Here is a 13802-nt window from a genome sequence, read left to right as displayed (position 1 = left end):
GCAGTGCAGTATTCTGACTGAAAAATGTATACATTTGTTTATTTATAAAATCACTTGGAACCATAAAGATTTAAGTGCCACGTTGAAAAGGTTTTTTCATTTGAAAATGAATACGCTAGCTACAAAACCTAACTCAGTGTATGAAGTTGTCTTTTGGGTAATTGTGAATTTAGCCACAGAATGATGGTTTAGATAATAACTAAGATCAAAGAAAGATAGGCCTAGATGTTTTAACTGGAGGACGAACTGGCTTTGGCAGTTTTTCACATGCTTGGCCATGTTTGTAATAAGAATAGTATAGTCTGTTCACACCATGGTAAAAGGTTGTTGAATGCCATTTACTCTTATAACGCATGATTGCAGAAACTCAACACCGGAGGTAATCCTTGACCACTTTCCCTGCCCCCACAGTCCACCCCAGAGTGATATTAGAATACCTCTTTTCTGTGCTGTAGAATTGGGGGAGAAATGCAAAGTCCACAAGTTACATTTTACAAGAACATAATTATGACCTTAATTTCACTTCACATGTCCATATTTATTCAAAATTAAAATTCATATGATCACTGCAGAGCATCTGCAGGTTTTATAATACTCATACCAAAACAAAGGATGAAAAGATTCACAATCCATTCAAAGGTTTATCATAAACATTCCTGATAATGACAGTGAACAAGAGACAATGTCATGTATAAAGTCTGGCAGAGACAATGTACTCTCAAGTTTCCTACATGAAAGTAAGAATGTAGCAAGAATACATTATACACATTCACATGTGGTCATAAGGTTTATAGACTAATTCAGTAAGTCCATTAATTCAATATCTTTACATAATACAATCCAGTTGAGCAATCTAGAATTCAGTTCGTTTAGAAGTCTACCTTCCTTTCATTAGACTGGATTTAAAATTTATTATATGTCAAAAATGTTTCTTGAAGTAAAAAATTTTCAATAAGAGCAAATCAATTGCTTACCAGAGTAAGTTACAGTACACCTACAGTATATGTAATAATTCATACACCATTACCACTGTAGGAGGGTAGCTTCTGTCTTTTTCTCCAGACTAATGCAAGTTTAAGCTATATAGACACACGGTAATTGTGTGTCAACATTTCAATGCATTACTTATGATTACATTCAGTCACAGTACTTTGATAAAATATAATTAGACTCACTTGCTGGCCAGGTGCACCTTGGGAGTGGTGCCATATTCTCCAAACAGAGTGACAAAAACATTAGCATCTGTCCCTGCCCCTCTCACATCGCCAGTGATGGTCACCACCTCATACACTGTGGGAGAGAGAGAGAGATAGAGAGATGTTTATTTTAATATGCTTCTGATAAGTGTTGCCGGTCATACTTGTTTACATGTTGTATATGTGGTTTCCATGTTCCTGTGTGTAGCATGTGTCGCTTTGGCAATATGAGTCATGGTTGTCCTATTCATATTATGCTGACACGGGCTTAGTTTTTGTATTATATGGCTAACACGTGCGTTTCAGTAATACCATAGCTTTGTTATGGTATGACAGTCGTTTATGACAGCTGCTTTATAATTGAAACAATTATTATCAATATTTGCATACAGTATTCAAAGAAAGACTTTAGAGACCTGTGCATAGCATGAAGTAGCATAAATTACATCTAATGAATAATCTGTAACTTTATTCATTCTGTTTCAATCCACAGTTCAGTTACAAATCAGTAGTGGTTCATACAAATGGAATTGACACTGTCAGAACACCTAAGTAATAAAGGCAGGCTCGAATAATCCAAATATACTTGGTCATTTTCAGCATGTAACAATAGAAGCATTATGTTTCATTCCATAGAGCAGTGCCAGGGAACTCAATGCAGCGCATCTGCAACAAATCCACACAGTGGCCACCAGCCAGCTGTCATCACTATTCTGTTTGAGGACAGGATTTGTCACTGACAGTCGCTAAACTGACAGAAAAGATTGGTCTGAAAGAAGAGTGGTGGAGAGTCGTGTAGTCTAATGACAGCAGGAACAGCTTTGCCTCATGTAATGCAACTTGATTTGAGGGCAAGCAATGGGATTTTATATTCTGAAAGACACTGAGGCTCGTTCTGGCCCAATCTTGATGCAGTTTCACAAGAGCACACCAGCAGGACACACAGGCTATAAATTCAGTCAATGTAACAGCTGAATTTCAGCTCAGAGCAGAAGAAAGCAGGCCAAAAAATATTTTGTTCCACTTAATGTACTTCACATCTGTGAACTGAGGAATTACATGCTGCAAATACAGTACAATTGTATTATATAAGCATGACCTGTAGCTCTATGCATGTGTGCGTGTGTGTTTGTGTCTGTGTGTGTATGTGTGCGTGCGTGCGTGCGTGCGTGCATGCGTGTATGTGTGTGTGTGTGTGTGTGTGTTTGTGTGTGTGAGTGTTTAGAAGTTAATAGGTTCTTAGGTTTCTCCTTACAGGCAGAAGTTGGTTACACTTCTTTAAATGTTTTATTTTTTCAGTTGACATGCAAGCTCACTGTGTGAGCACTATTTTACAATATCCAGGTTGCAAGAGGGAGGAAGGCAAACATGTAAACACATGCAGAGATAATTTTGTGGCTTTTTTTGGTACAAATTCACATTAAAATTGGATTGTAAATAATATGGCGATCACCATACCTAGTTGCCAATCACTAGCCTCAAAACCAGGTGTTCAGAGGAAAGAGTCAGATGACTTATTTTAGGACTAAACCAACCACTGGTTACTGACTACTGACTATAGAAAGCAACATACAAGAATCTACATCCCAAATGCAGTGTTTTCCAGGTGGAGAAAACAAAATGATCTTGGATGTTCATTAAGTTACACTAAACTGCCCTCTTAAGAGAAGTGGCCAGAATCTCAAGAGGAAGAAAGGAAACAGCCTGTGGTCTAAGTTCACAAGTTCAGTTTATAAAACCAGACGTTCAGAGAGTCGGGCACAGATGGGCACAAAGCTACAGTACACCAGCACAGCCGGAGAAGAGATGAAGGACAAAAGTTTCCCTCATATCAAAATACACATGTTCATTTGATCTGCCTTCCCCAGCATAAATATCACAACAGCTTCAATTGCAAAGTGCATGTATCAATGTAATCGGCTAGCTATTCCTGAGCAAGAGTTAGCTGTTGTCATATTGAATGGCTTGTTCGCTAATAATCAAAAACATGAAATAAAGGATTACTATATTTGCATACTTCAAAGTGTAATCAGACTTGTTCCAGTAAAGCCTTTTATCAACATTTAACTCAGTGGGGAGCTTCATTCCTTAATTTCTCAACATAACGAAAAATCAAACTGAAGTGATTTAAGTTATCAGCAATGCCTACTATAATGCCAGTCTCACAGCATGTACCACATTCTAAAGCACCACCCTTAATCCCTTTACAAACAAGACAAATTCACTGCTGCTGTACAAGATTATACCACCATTTACATGCCACCTCTCCTAAAAAAGCAAGAGGAACAAGTAGATATTTATACAGTACAAAAGCTATAATCACCACCTTTGAATATACAAAGGGTGCTGCGCAAGTGCAATATAAAATGCCACAAGACATAGATTCTTTTAGCAATTTAAATCAAGGAAAATAATTATTTGCATCAAAGAAGACAAGCAAGGCAATGGAAACACACAATGCACAGATTTCTACTGGTCTGCACCACTGCTCCCATCACCTGTAGCCACCAATGCCTTTATAGTCTACTATCCATGTGAACCATATTAAGATGTTATTCAAATGCAGTCATACAGACTCGGCCAGGCTCGTCTGGCAGCTGCCAGGGGGCCTCACGCATGAGCATAATGGCATAGCATTACCTTTTTTCTTGTGGTACTCGTCCTCATATCCATCTGAAGAATCAGTGTGGTAGTTCAACAGTTCATTCTCATAGATTTCCGCATAGTTAACCTGTTTGGATTTAGTCTTCTTGCCTTTGCCCTTCTTCTTGTCCTCATCGCTACCCGCTGACCCTCTCTTGGACTTCTTGGCCTTCTTCTTCTTCTTTGAGTCATCCTCCTCTTCCTGTTCCTCTGGGATAAGTTCCTCCTCATCAGTAGGCTTCTTCTTATGCTTCTTGCCATCCTTGGACTTCTTGTCTTTAGAGCCCATGTCCTCTCCTTGGTCTTCACTAGTTGATGGCTTCTTCTTTTTTTTCTTCTTCTTGTCTTCTTTGATAAGTCCAGTCACCTCTTCTTCCTCGGGAAGCTTCTCTGCTTTCTTTTTCTTGTTCTTGGCTTTGGTGTCATTGTTATTCTGTTCTTCTTGGTCCTCTGCTGCATGTTCAATCACATCATTGTCCTCTCCTTGGTCCTCTACCTCTTGTTCTTCTTGTTGTTCCTTCTTTTTTTTGTCCTTTACTTTTCCGTTGGTTTCTCTTTTTCTCCTGCTCTTTTTCTCACCAGATTCCGGGATCTCAGTATCTGGCTGCTCTGAGCTTTTGGACTTCTTCTTCCTCTTCTCCTCAGCGACTTCTCCGTTTGCAGCCGACTTGCCCTTTTCCTTCAGCACCTTCTCCTCAACGTCATCATCCGCCTCCTCAGTTTCCTCGGTTCTCGCTGTTTTTTTCTTTTTCTGGGCCATCTTTTATTCATTTACTTCCTTGGCCTCAGTTTCGTAACCAATTCCTGCTTTTCTAAGTGTAAGACAATTCATTTGACCTGTGACACCATGGCTGCCAAGCACCAAGAGTGGGTAAACGGGCGCGCATGGGCCTCTGGGTATGGCCCTGGTGAACCAGAGCAAGTCGGGATAGCCAGGGCTAACTGTCTCCTAAGCTCTCCACCTGCGGCTGCAGCAGTCACTGCAAGCTCATGAAAAATTACTACACTTGCATGAGCCATGTGACCAGAAGAGAAAGCCCAGTGAAAAAGGAGACTTGCTGGGCGAACTTATCTTACAGGCTGTGCAGCCCTTCATTATTCATAGTGTTAGGATCGCTTTACGTAGAAGGGATGTCTCAGTTTTACTCTCATATTCTCATCTGTCATGATAATGCAAAATAAAAATAACTAAAATAAAAAATGAAACTATTGTGAATCATGAGGAGGCCATTTTACATTGATTGGGCTAGAACTCTAACGTGGTATTTCAGTGCCCTGAAATGGGGGAAGCAATGGTATCTCCCTTTGTTAATGGCAGCTACCCACAAATTATGTTTCAAAAGCAAAGATTTTCTGCCACAACAAATAAATGTTGAGCATGATGAAGTCAACACTGGTGACACTGGAGCTTTTAGAGAGAAAAATAAGTACATTTTAGATTCATTACTCAGCTCTGAAAAGCTTTTCAAAACTGTTTCAGATTGATTTCCCTAGCATAAAATATACAAAAAGTCCATTGCAAAGTCACAGACTACTTCTCAAATCAAAAAATAATCTACATCTACAGAGATTCGGAAGTCCTATTATTTATGGTAGCAAGGACTATCAATTATCTTTAATAGTAAACTGTATTATTAAAGAGAATCTTGTGATGCTGCATTAATATAGTAGCCTGGTACAGTAATATGTAGTACAAAATACCTATTTTGTTTTTAAAAAATCAAGCTGCATGTCACAGTGCACAATTATGTAACCCATGATCTAATGTTTTATGTCAGCCAAAGGAACTGGTTATAGTTAGAAATCTTAAATCCTCTTGAGACTCAGCCAAAGTAAAGCTTACGTGTTTACATGTTTTGAGATGATACAAGTATCTTGAATGAAAACATGTTGCAGTGCAAATATTGTTTATTTGTAATGAATGTCCCAGGTAGTGTAGGTTTCAGCATAGTGGAATAAGGTTCTTGATATTAAGACCAGAGCATGCCCCCATGCAGAGGACAGAAACTAATTGTCAGGTCTTAAGGAGGCTATGCCAAGATATATGTCCTCTATATACATTTCAATGCATATCCAAGCATATTCACTTCAGACATAGGTAGTTTTCATACTGCCAGTTTCATCTTATAAAAAACTGAAAAATACAAACAAAAGCTTTGAGTGTCTTATACTGTATCTCCTTCTCAACATGCAATATTCTATGGTATCCCTTTTCAATAGCAAACCTGCTGGGAAAATGAAGCTATACTAAATCATATACAGAGGGCTATTCACACTAGAGTAAAAATAAATCTCCTCCCTGAAGTAATACTGGTCATTGTATCGTTGATGAGAGATTTCAAGAGAATTAGAGACAAAATCCATCTATTACTACCAATTTTCATTTTTTTTTTTTTTTTAATAGAGCTAATTTCCCAAATGAAGCAAATCTCATTCTGAAGTAATCATCTGAGTGTAATTTAAAATGAAAGAAAAAGCATTTTGAAGATAGATAGCACACACTTGAAAAAGAAAAAAACTGACAGGAGAGTGCAAATGGTTTCAATTTCCCAGTAGTTTACCTAGAGGACATAGAAATTGTCTGTAAAGACCTACAATGAAAATAGTTGCCCCGATCCTGATTAGTCAAAAGTGGAAATTTTTGGATGGTACAGGTCACATTATGTCCGGCGTAAAGCAAATACAGCATTTCATGGTAAGAACATCATACCAACAGTCAAACATGGTGGTGCTAGTGTGATTGTGTGAGGATGCTTTGCTGCCTTGGGACCTGGATGACCTGCCATCATAAGTCTGCGCTGTACCAGAAAGTTAAACTTAAGGAGAATGTTCACTCATCTGTCCGTGAGCTGAGGAAATCAGGAAGGGGGGCAATACCTTTTCACAGCACTGTACCTGGTAACTGTGTCACCTAACTAAGATTTAAATTAACAGGACTAGAGAACTAAATAACAGTAAAAAGAGTCAGGAACAATGTTACCCGCTTCAGCTTTGGTAGGTGGAACAAAAAATACTTACTAAATGTGACTATTCATCTAGACCAATATGAATACAGTGCCTGTATTAAATCATTTTAAAAAGGTTTGTCATTTACCCTGTTGACAGTAAAGTTACTATAATTCATTAATTCAATTAGTGTTGTTTAATTAAAAGACTGGTTTATGTATGACATGATATCAGTCTTGTCTCATAGTCATAAAACAATGAAAGTGTCTAACATGTAAAGACAGCTTTCATCTGATGATATCTTGTCCCTCTTCTAATTCTAAAGCAATGCAATCAGTGTGTGGGATTTCAGATCTTCACGAGTTCACAAGTACACAGAAAAAAAAAAAAAAAAAAAGTCGCTGGATACATTCCAGAAGCTGAATGTTCACACAAACTTTCAGAGCTTGAAATCACAAAAATACACTTGTCAAATGTGTCAAACTTCCAGCAATTATAAGCAAATGGCTGCTTTCACACATGCTGGCATCAGGATGCTCACAAAAAATATATTTCACTGAATAACAATGTCTTTCTATTCCAAATCGGTGGAAAACAAGTGAGATTACTGCTTGAGTGGAGCCATTGCTAAAGGCAAATCAAACCAATCAGTAACAGTTCAAACCTGAACACTTACCAGTATCAGCACTGGATGACTTGATTTGTCTCCACCGCCACATATTAGTGACTTACGCCAGTACAGTTGAGTTTCACTGATCAATACTTATAATCATGGATAATCTACAGATGATCTACACTGATTTATGGACAGATCATCCACACAGACTGACAGACAGATGATCTACCCCGATTTATCTATAGATGATGTAAAACTGAGTTATCTACAGGTAATCTACATTGATTTAACTGCAAATGATCCACACTGATTTATCTAAAGATTATCCACACTGATTTATCTACATATGATCTACATTAATCTGCAACTGATGCCCTGCCCTGTGGCTTCCTGACTGGTTCTCAAAGGCAGATACCCTGCGAAGGCCATGCACCATTGCTCCACCACTTAATCCTGGCCAATAGACAGCCCTTCATTGTAATCGGCCCTCTTTAAAAAGGCATGAAACCATCAAGTAGCATTAAAGGAACTTGGACACAAATGTAAAATGTGAAAACTGAGAACGATCACTGTAAGAATAGAAGTTAAAAAAACAACATGTGCCCATTTGCATTTTGTGTGTATTGTTCCCGTGTACTGCATTGAAATCAAAGATAGTGAATTTGGTAAAGTTCACACTGGTAAAAAATTTATATTTGATTGTCATTCATGGATTTGAATTGTTGCATCTTTAGCATTGCAATACATGTAATGTTAGTTTTGCATTCAAGACACATTCTGTCAACTCCAAATGAGTTCAGCCCCAAACAGAATATGGGACATCCATATGATGGTGTAGTAGACAAAGCACAGATAATAAAATGTGCAATATTGTCAGACAAAAGAGTGTTTTTCACCATACATATATAAATATCATTGATATAAGGCCAAGACAATATAGATTAAGAGGAGGATCCATGGCAATACCAGAAACTGAAAGCAATTGTGCTTCCGTGATTCTAAACAAAAAAGATTAAAAAAAAAAAAAAAACTGTACATTAAAGACAACTGCTTTCTAGGTACCGTAGCTGAAAGCACTTTGGTTTCCCATTAATAGTGCATGCGGTGGAGAGCACAAAAAAGGCTTGTCCATCATTCACTTTGAACATGACTGACTCCGAAAGCATAGCTATTACAGGGGGAGACAGAAGGTGGAGACTCACCTGCATTTTTTGTATGGGTGCCCGAAAGGGTCTGGAGGTCGGTGGTGGATGCCGGGTAGAAGGTACGCCCAATCTGGCAGTCATTATGGAAAAGGGACAGCCATTTATGACAAGTGAACTGCCAACTTTTTTCCTTCGTCACACTATAAATAGAGACTTCCTCCACAAACCAGGCATGTTTCTCCAGTAGGCCATCATGCTGTAACGAAAGGGTAGTCAACTTCACAGCTGGCAAACAAAAGTGGGGTTGCACTTTTTTTCCCCCAAGCAGTTATAGTGAAAAGTAACACAGTAAAACCTTAGATTAAAGAAAATGGTACAAAACTGCAGGACTTTCTTCAGGGATACAATGACAGGATATTGACACCGCTGCTCGATTAATTATTGAAATGGTGACAGTCACTTTGCTTAAGGAGCTAACTGCAACAGGAGCTACAGTAATTGTAAATTGGGGTTAACAGAAATTCTGTGGCCAGCTCTTGTTAAAATGTAATCAAGGGTAGAACTTAGAATTAACAGTAACTGAAAAAGTGAATGGACATATATGTAGGAAAAAAAGAAAGGTAAACAAATTTTTTTAACTCCATGCCTGTAAACTAATCCAAAAAATAAGGAACATTTATCAGCTATTGAAACAGCGTAATGTTTGATGCAACTGAAGTGAAAATATGAATAACTAGGTACCTCTAGAAATATGCTCTTAATATCACCAATGTCTGGTCCATCCACATCAAAAGTGTGACAAGATCCAGGGCTGAACTGGAAAGTTGTGGACGGGTCCGACCCTGAGACCTCACGTAGTCTTTGTTTGTTTATCCTTCCTTTAGATCCGTTCACCATCAAAAACACCTAGAAGAAGGTTAATGTTGAAATCTCCATAGGGTCTCTACATCTCTCCATATGTGCAACAGCATAAAGCATTTATACAGTTCATTGCACAATATGATGTATTCATACAGCACCTTGGCAAGTGTCCCTGCATTTATCTTGTCTCCTGTCTTCACTTTAACTTTGTAAATTCCTTTCGTCTCCTTTCTTGGCTCTTTTCCTGACAGGTTGCCACCATTTCTTTTATTAAGTACACGCTTCACACGGCTTGCCTTCAATGCAAAAATAGATAGATAAATAAATAAATAAATAAATAAATAAATAAAACAAGTCTTGTAACAGAGACAAACAGCAAAGTATGCCAATGCACTAATGTACTTCTTGGAGGTGCAATGGTTAGGCGTAAGGATATTTTATCATAATTAATCATCATTTTGTTTGTCAGCCCACTCATTACCACCGGTTACACAATGTGATACTTACAGAATGGGTGGATGGGGGGCTTAATTCAAACCCAAACTTCCGTGCATAATAACGCAATAAGTGTGGGTCATTAAACGAGTTGTATCTGGGAAAAGAGTCCCTTGGTCCAGGTTTCCCACGGGGTCCTCCCTCACTTAGAGTTTTTGTTCGTTCTGGTTAGAACACAGCCACAACAACAGACACATTATTATTCCCTTCTTGCTGTAGGTAAAATTTTAAAGGGGCGCTTTAGGTCAAAATATAATGGAATACATGGATTAATTAATTCCTAATTTGCTGGAAAGACATCTTGATGACTGACTCACAGGCCCAATCATTGAAATCACTGAGCATCACTGAAATCATTAGGAAGCAAACGGTTGATTTCTTGTTGGTTTTTTCTTTGATATGTGACCATCCCAGTCTGTTTCCTCAGTCTTAAACACATTTAGAATGTGAGAGTAATCGACCATATTGTCACATTCTCTGTATACTGTACGTAAGCAATAAGAGACTGCCGTGCAATGAAAGAAAGAGTGGTTCATATTGCAAATAGAAAGAAAAAGTGGCTTCCAACTATGCAGGAAGCTCATAATATACATGTCCACATACAGTATATCATAAAACAGGCCAGAGATCCCCTAATTAAACATTGCATTTTGTGTGATTATATTACAAAGTCAGTTATTGCTCACAGAATTCTGACTATCCCTTTAGGAATCTCCTGTGCAGATTTTTTTTTCTTTGGAAAGTTCAGGAAGCTGTTCCTATTGGCAGTTCTCTGCTAAATGATTAGGCTAAACGTGGTACTATCTAGATCATTTCTTACCTGCAAAAGGAGCCTTCTTGCCCACAAAAGACATCCTAGGAGGTTTGGCATTGAGGCTCACCCTGAACTTTCGAGCAGGTTTAGAAGATGGCCTTGAGGTGTTTCTCTGAGGATGTGACAGTTCTCTAAACTGGAAGCCTACACAAGAAGAAGATTTAAGACGTCTATGTTTAGCATTTTAAGTTTTTTTGGTCTGCTAGCCTTACTGTTCCATTAATGTAGTTTCAAGTCACACTATTTAAAGTCTGATTGCACTTTAGAGGCTAGATGTGGATAACTGTTTATCAGAGAATACATTTGTTCAGATATTCATGATAAAAGACATAAAGCATAATCCAGTCCTCTAACTTTGACCAAGCCATTACCTTTCCCACAAACCCAATATCACAACTTAGTTCCATCAAATCTAAAACCTCCCTTATGAAAAAAAAGTCCCTTCCCTCTTACCTACAATGCTATTGAACCCTGACCAGCTTCAATCTTCAGGCAGAAGTAAGAGATTACCCAAATGACTACTATTGGGGTAAAACCTTTTTTTATAATTTTTTTATTTTATTTTATTTTACATATCTTTCAGAGGTCAACTTACATGTTTAGAGTGTAATTGTTTTTCCTTTTTCATTTTTAAAGCCATCACATCTTCTGGCCATAAGGAGGAAATAGAAGGAGTGGGACATATTCCCAATGAGATCAGAAGCCAAGTAAATAGGAAGGTATAAGCTTGTTTGTAAACCAAAGACAAAATGCTGCTTGGTAAACAAAATGACAATACCATTACAAGGTTGTAAATTAATCATGAAAACCTCAAGTAGAATTTTGAATAAAGACCCAGAGGTTGGTCATGATAGCCATGACGAATACCTTAGTAAATTCATAAATGGATGTATAGTCTGACAGGATTCGCAATCATAGCCTATGCCCCTGCTTTTGCTACATTAATGATCCTATCTTGTGCACAGTAGTTATCACTTTAAAAAAATCAATCCAGGCTTACTTATTTTAAGCCAAATGAATCACCATAGCAACACGTGATTGCTCACCAAAGCCCTTGCACCCAAGAGTAGGGACTTCTGGCTGCAGGTTGAAAATCAGCTCTAAAAAACCTTAAAGGCAGTGCTGGTAAAACTGAAAGTATGCATATGCAACTGAAGGAAGCAAATCATCGCCTCGTCTTTAGTATGCATATCACAAGGCAGTGCTGACTTCCAAAAAGAAAAGGTTTGAACAGCAATTTTAACAGATGTCTCTGGTACAGAACTACAATATAATTGTGCTGAAATGTAGCACATCTGTGGTGATATATTCCACAGAACATGTTCCAGATCGTTTTGTTTTCACTATACTTCGAGTGGTTCTTTTTAAATAATGGTAAATGTTAAACTGGGGACCAAAATCAAAGCATGTCATTTGCACCTTCACTACGATTGCTTTGCACAAGATATGGCTCAGAATAAATAAATAAAAAAGGTCTTATTGCTGCATGTCTGCAAATTTGAATAGTAAATTGTAGGTCTATGCCTATTGCTAAATATCCCTACATACATTTTACACTTTGGGAATTCCAAAACTTGTAAATTTATAAACTGGTACCAACCTGTTGCAGGCGAAATTTTGGGAACGGGCACATTAAAGTTTGTCTGAGGGTGAAGAATTCCACTCATTAATTGGGAAGAATGTGGACGTCGGCTCTGTGACATTTTATCACTTTAAAAACTCTGTAAAACCCATAGAGATAACGTCAGACTACAGATCAATTCTAAACCACAGTGTCAAATATGTTCTGTGTTAATATTAAGAATTTGCGTCCACCATTTCAACATGAATAGGCCACCGTAGGCTGTAGAAGGAAATTTCGGAGGTACAACAGGTAAATCTATACGTGGCATTAAATTGCATCAACTTCGAAATCGTCATATACGAATTCTTATTATGGGTCTATAAAAAATTTAACGGAGAGCTATGAACCTAGCAGACCTTTAGACAGAACTCAGCACCCATGGCCTTTATTAACATATTGATGGATTTCTGATAGAAGGTGTACATTCGAAACTGAATAACGCTGTAGGTGAAGCAGCCTATGGAGGACCAGATAAGCAACTGGAGCAGGCTTGTTAACCGTTTAACCTCGTTTGGAGACGTCCACTTTTTCCTTTTCGTGTTGCCTATTTCACGTTACAATATTGCTTGAACTAGACACAAGCCTAGCTAGCATTGGGTCTAGAACGGTGCAACGTTTTATGTTTTGATTCATTTAGTTAGATCTCGTTAAATACTGTTAAATTGATTAACATAACTAGATTTCAAAATATTCGTGTCCAAACCTGCAGTCTGCGCGACCATCTTAATCAATCTTTTCCCCAAACTGTACCATATCATTTGTTTTATGAAGTTACCGTTTGTTTTTTCACGCGTAGCGATTGTTATTCGTTGCTTGTAGGCTACTCTTCTTTGTTGTTTCTCCGGTCACCTAGTAAACTGGGTGTGTACTTGTAGCCTACCACGCTACCATAGCTGTTTTGCATTCGTGTTGATTTCATATTACATAAATGTTATAGTCAGGATAATTTGTCAGATATGTTCAAGTGATTTTAACGATTTTAACACAATTGAGAGAATACGCATAGGCGTGCCATGCGTATCGCTTCCAAGCAGCCACTGAAAAATTGACAAATCAACTCCTGATTTTTGCCAGTGCGTCATATAATTTATCAGCTACTGTTTCTCATGAACACATGTTGAAATTCTCCGAGGTAAACGCAACGGTGTTTGCATTCGGTTAAATGACATTTAGAGCTGATGTTTGCGCCTAGGCATCATGTATAAAACAGCCCAGAAATGCCTTACCAGTTTCATTACAAATCGCAATACCAACTACAGCAACCTGCGCATAGTCCTACAAATGAGACCACTGCGATATTTATCTTTTGCTGCATTTGCAGGAATTGGGAAGGAAAAGGGACCTTGTATGTGAAGTCCTGTAGCCAATAACTGTTCAGCCATGTAGCTGATCAGCGTCTTTAAATATCCTTAATATTCATTGAAAATCTTTAGCCTATACAATAATTGGGTCATATTAACGA

The 13802-nt window shown here is 38.0% G+C and overlaps 1 protein-coding gene across 3 annotated transcripts in view; it reads right to left on the bottom strand.

Annotated features, from left to right (window-relative positions):
• The window catches only part of LOC118212839 (lipoxygenase homology domain-containing protein 1-like), a 57713-nt gene extending 44536 nt beyond the window's left edge, over positions 1-13177 (bottom strand). Inside the window, exons 1-8 of one of the 3 annotated variants that reach the window (XM_035391233.1) lie at positions 13116-13177; positions 10723-10860; positions 9915-10066; positions 9566-9703; positions 9288-9452; positions 8604-8802; positions 1176-1290; positions 438-449 (exon numbers count right to left, since the gene is read on the bottom strand). In XM_035391233.1, the coding sequence (XP_035247124.1) occupies positions 438-449; positions 1176-1290; positions 8604-8802; positions 9288-9452; positions 9566-9703; positions 9915-10066; positions 10723-10756 (815 nt within the window). In that variant the 5' untranslated portion in view covers positions 10757-10860; positions 13116-13177. Of the gene's footprint in view, positions 1-437; positions 450-1175; positions 1291-3836; positions 5136-8603; positions 8803-9287; positions 9453-9565; positions 9704-9914; positions 10067-10722; positions 10861-13115 lie in introns of those variants that run through there. The other 2 variants (XM_035391234.1, XM_035391232.1) reach the window with 2 other exon arrangements.
• Between the last annotated feature and the right edge of the window lie 625 nt (positions 13178-13802).

Source organism: Anguilla anguilla, chromosome 14, assembly GCF_013347855.1.
Source record: "Anguilla anguilla isolate fAngAng1 chromosome 14, fAngAng1.pri, whole genome shotgun sequence".
NCBI classification, from domain to species: domain Eukaryota; kingdom Metazoa; phylum Chordata; class Actinopteri; order Anguilliformes; family Anguillidae; genus Anguilla; species Anguilla anguilla.
The sequence above is the reverse complement of the archived record's forward strand: the minus strand, read 5'-3'. Positions and strand labels throughout refer to the sequence as shown.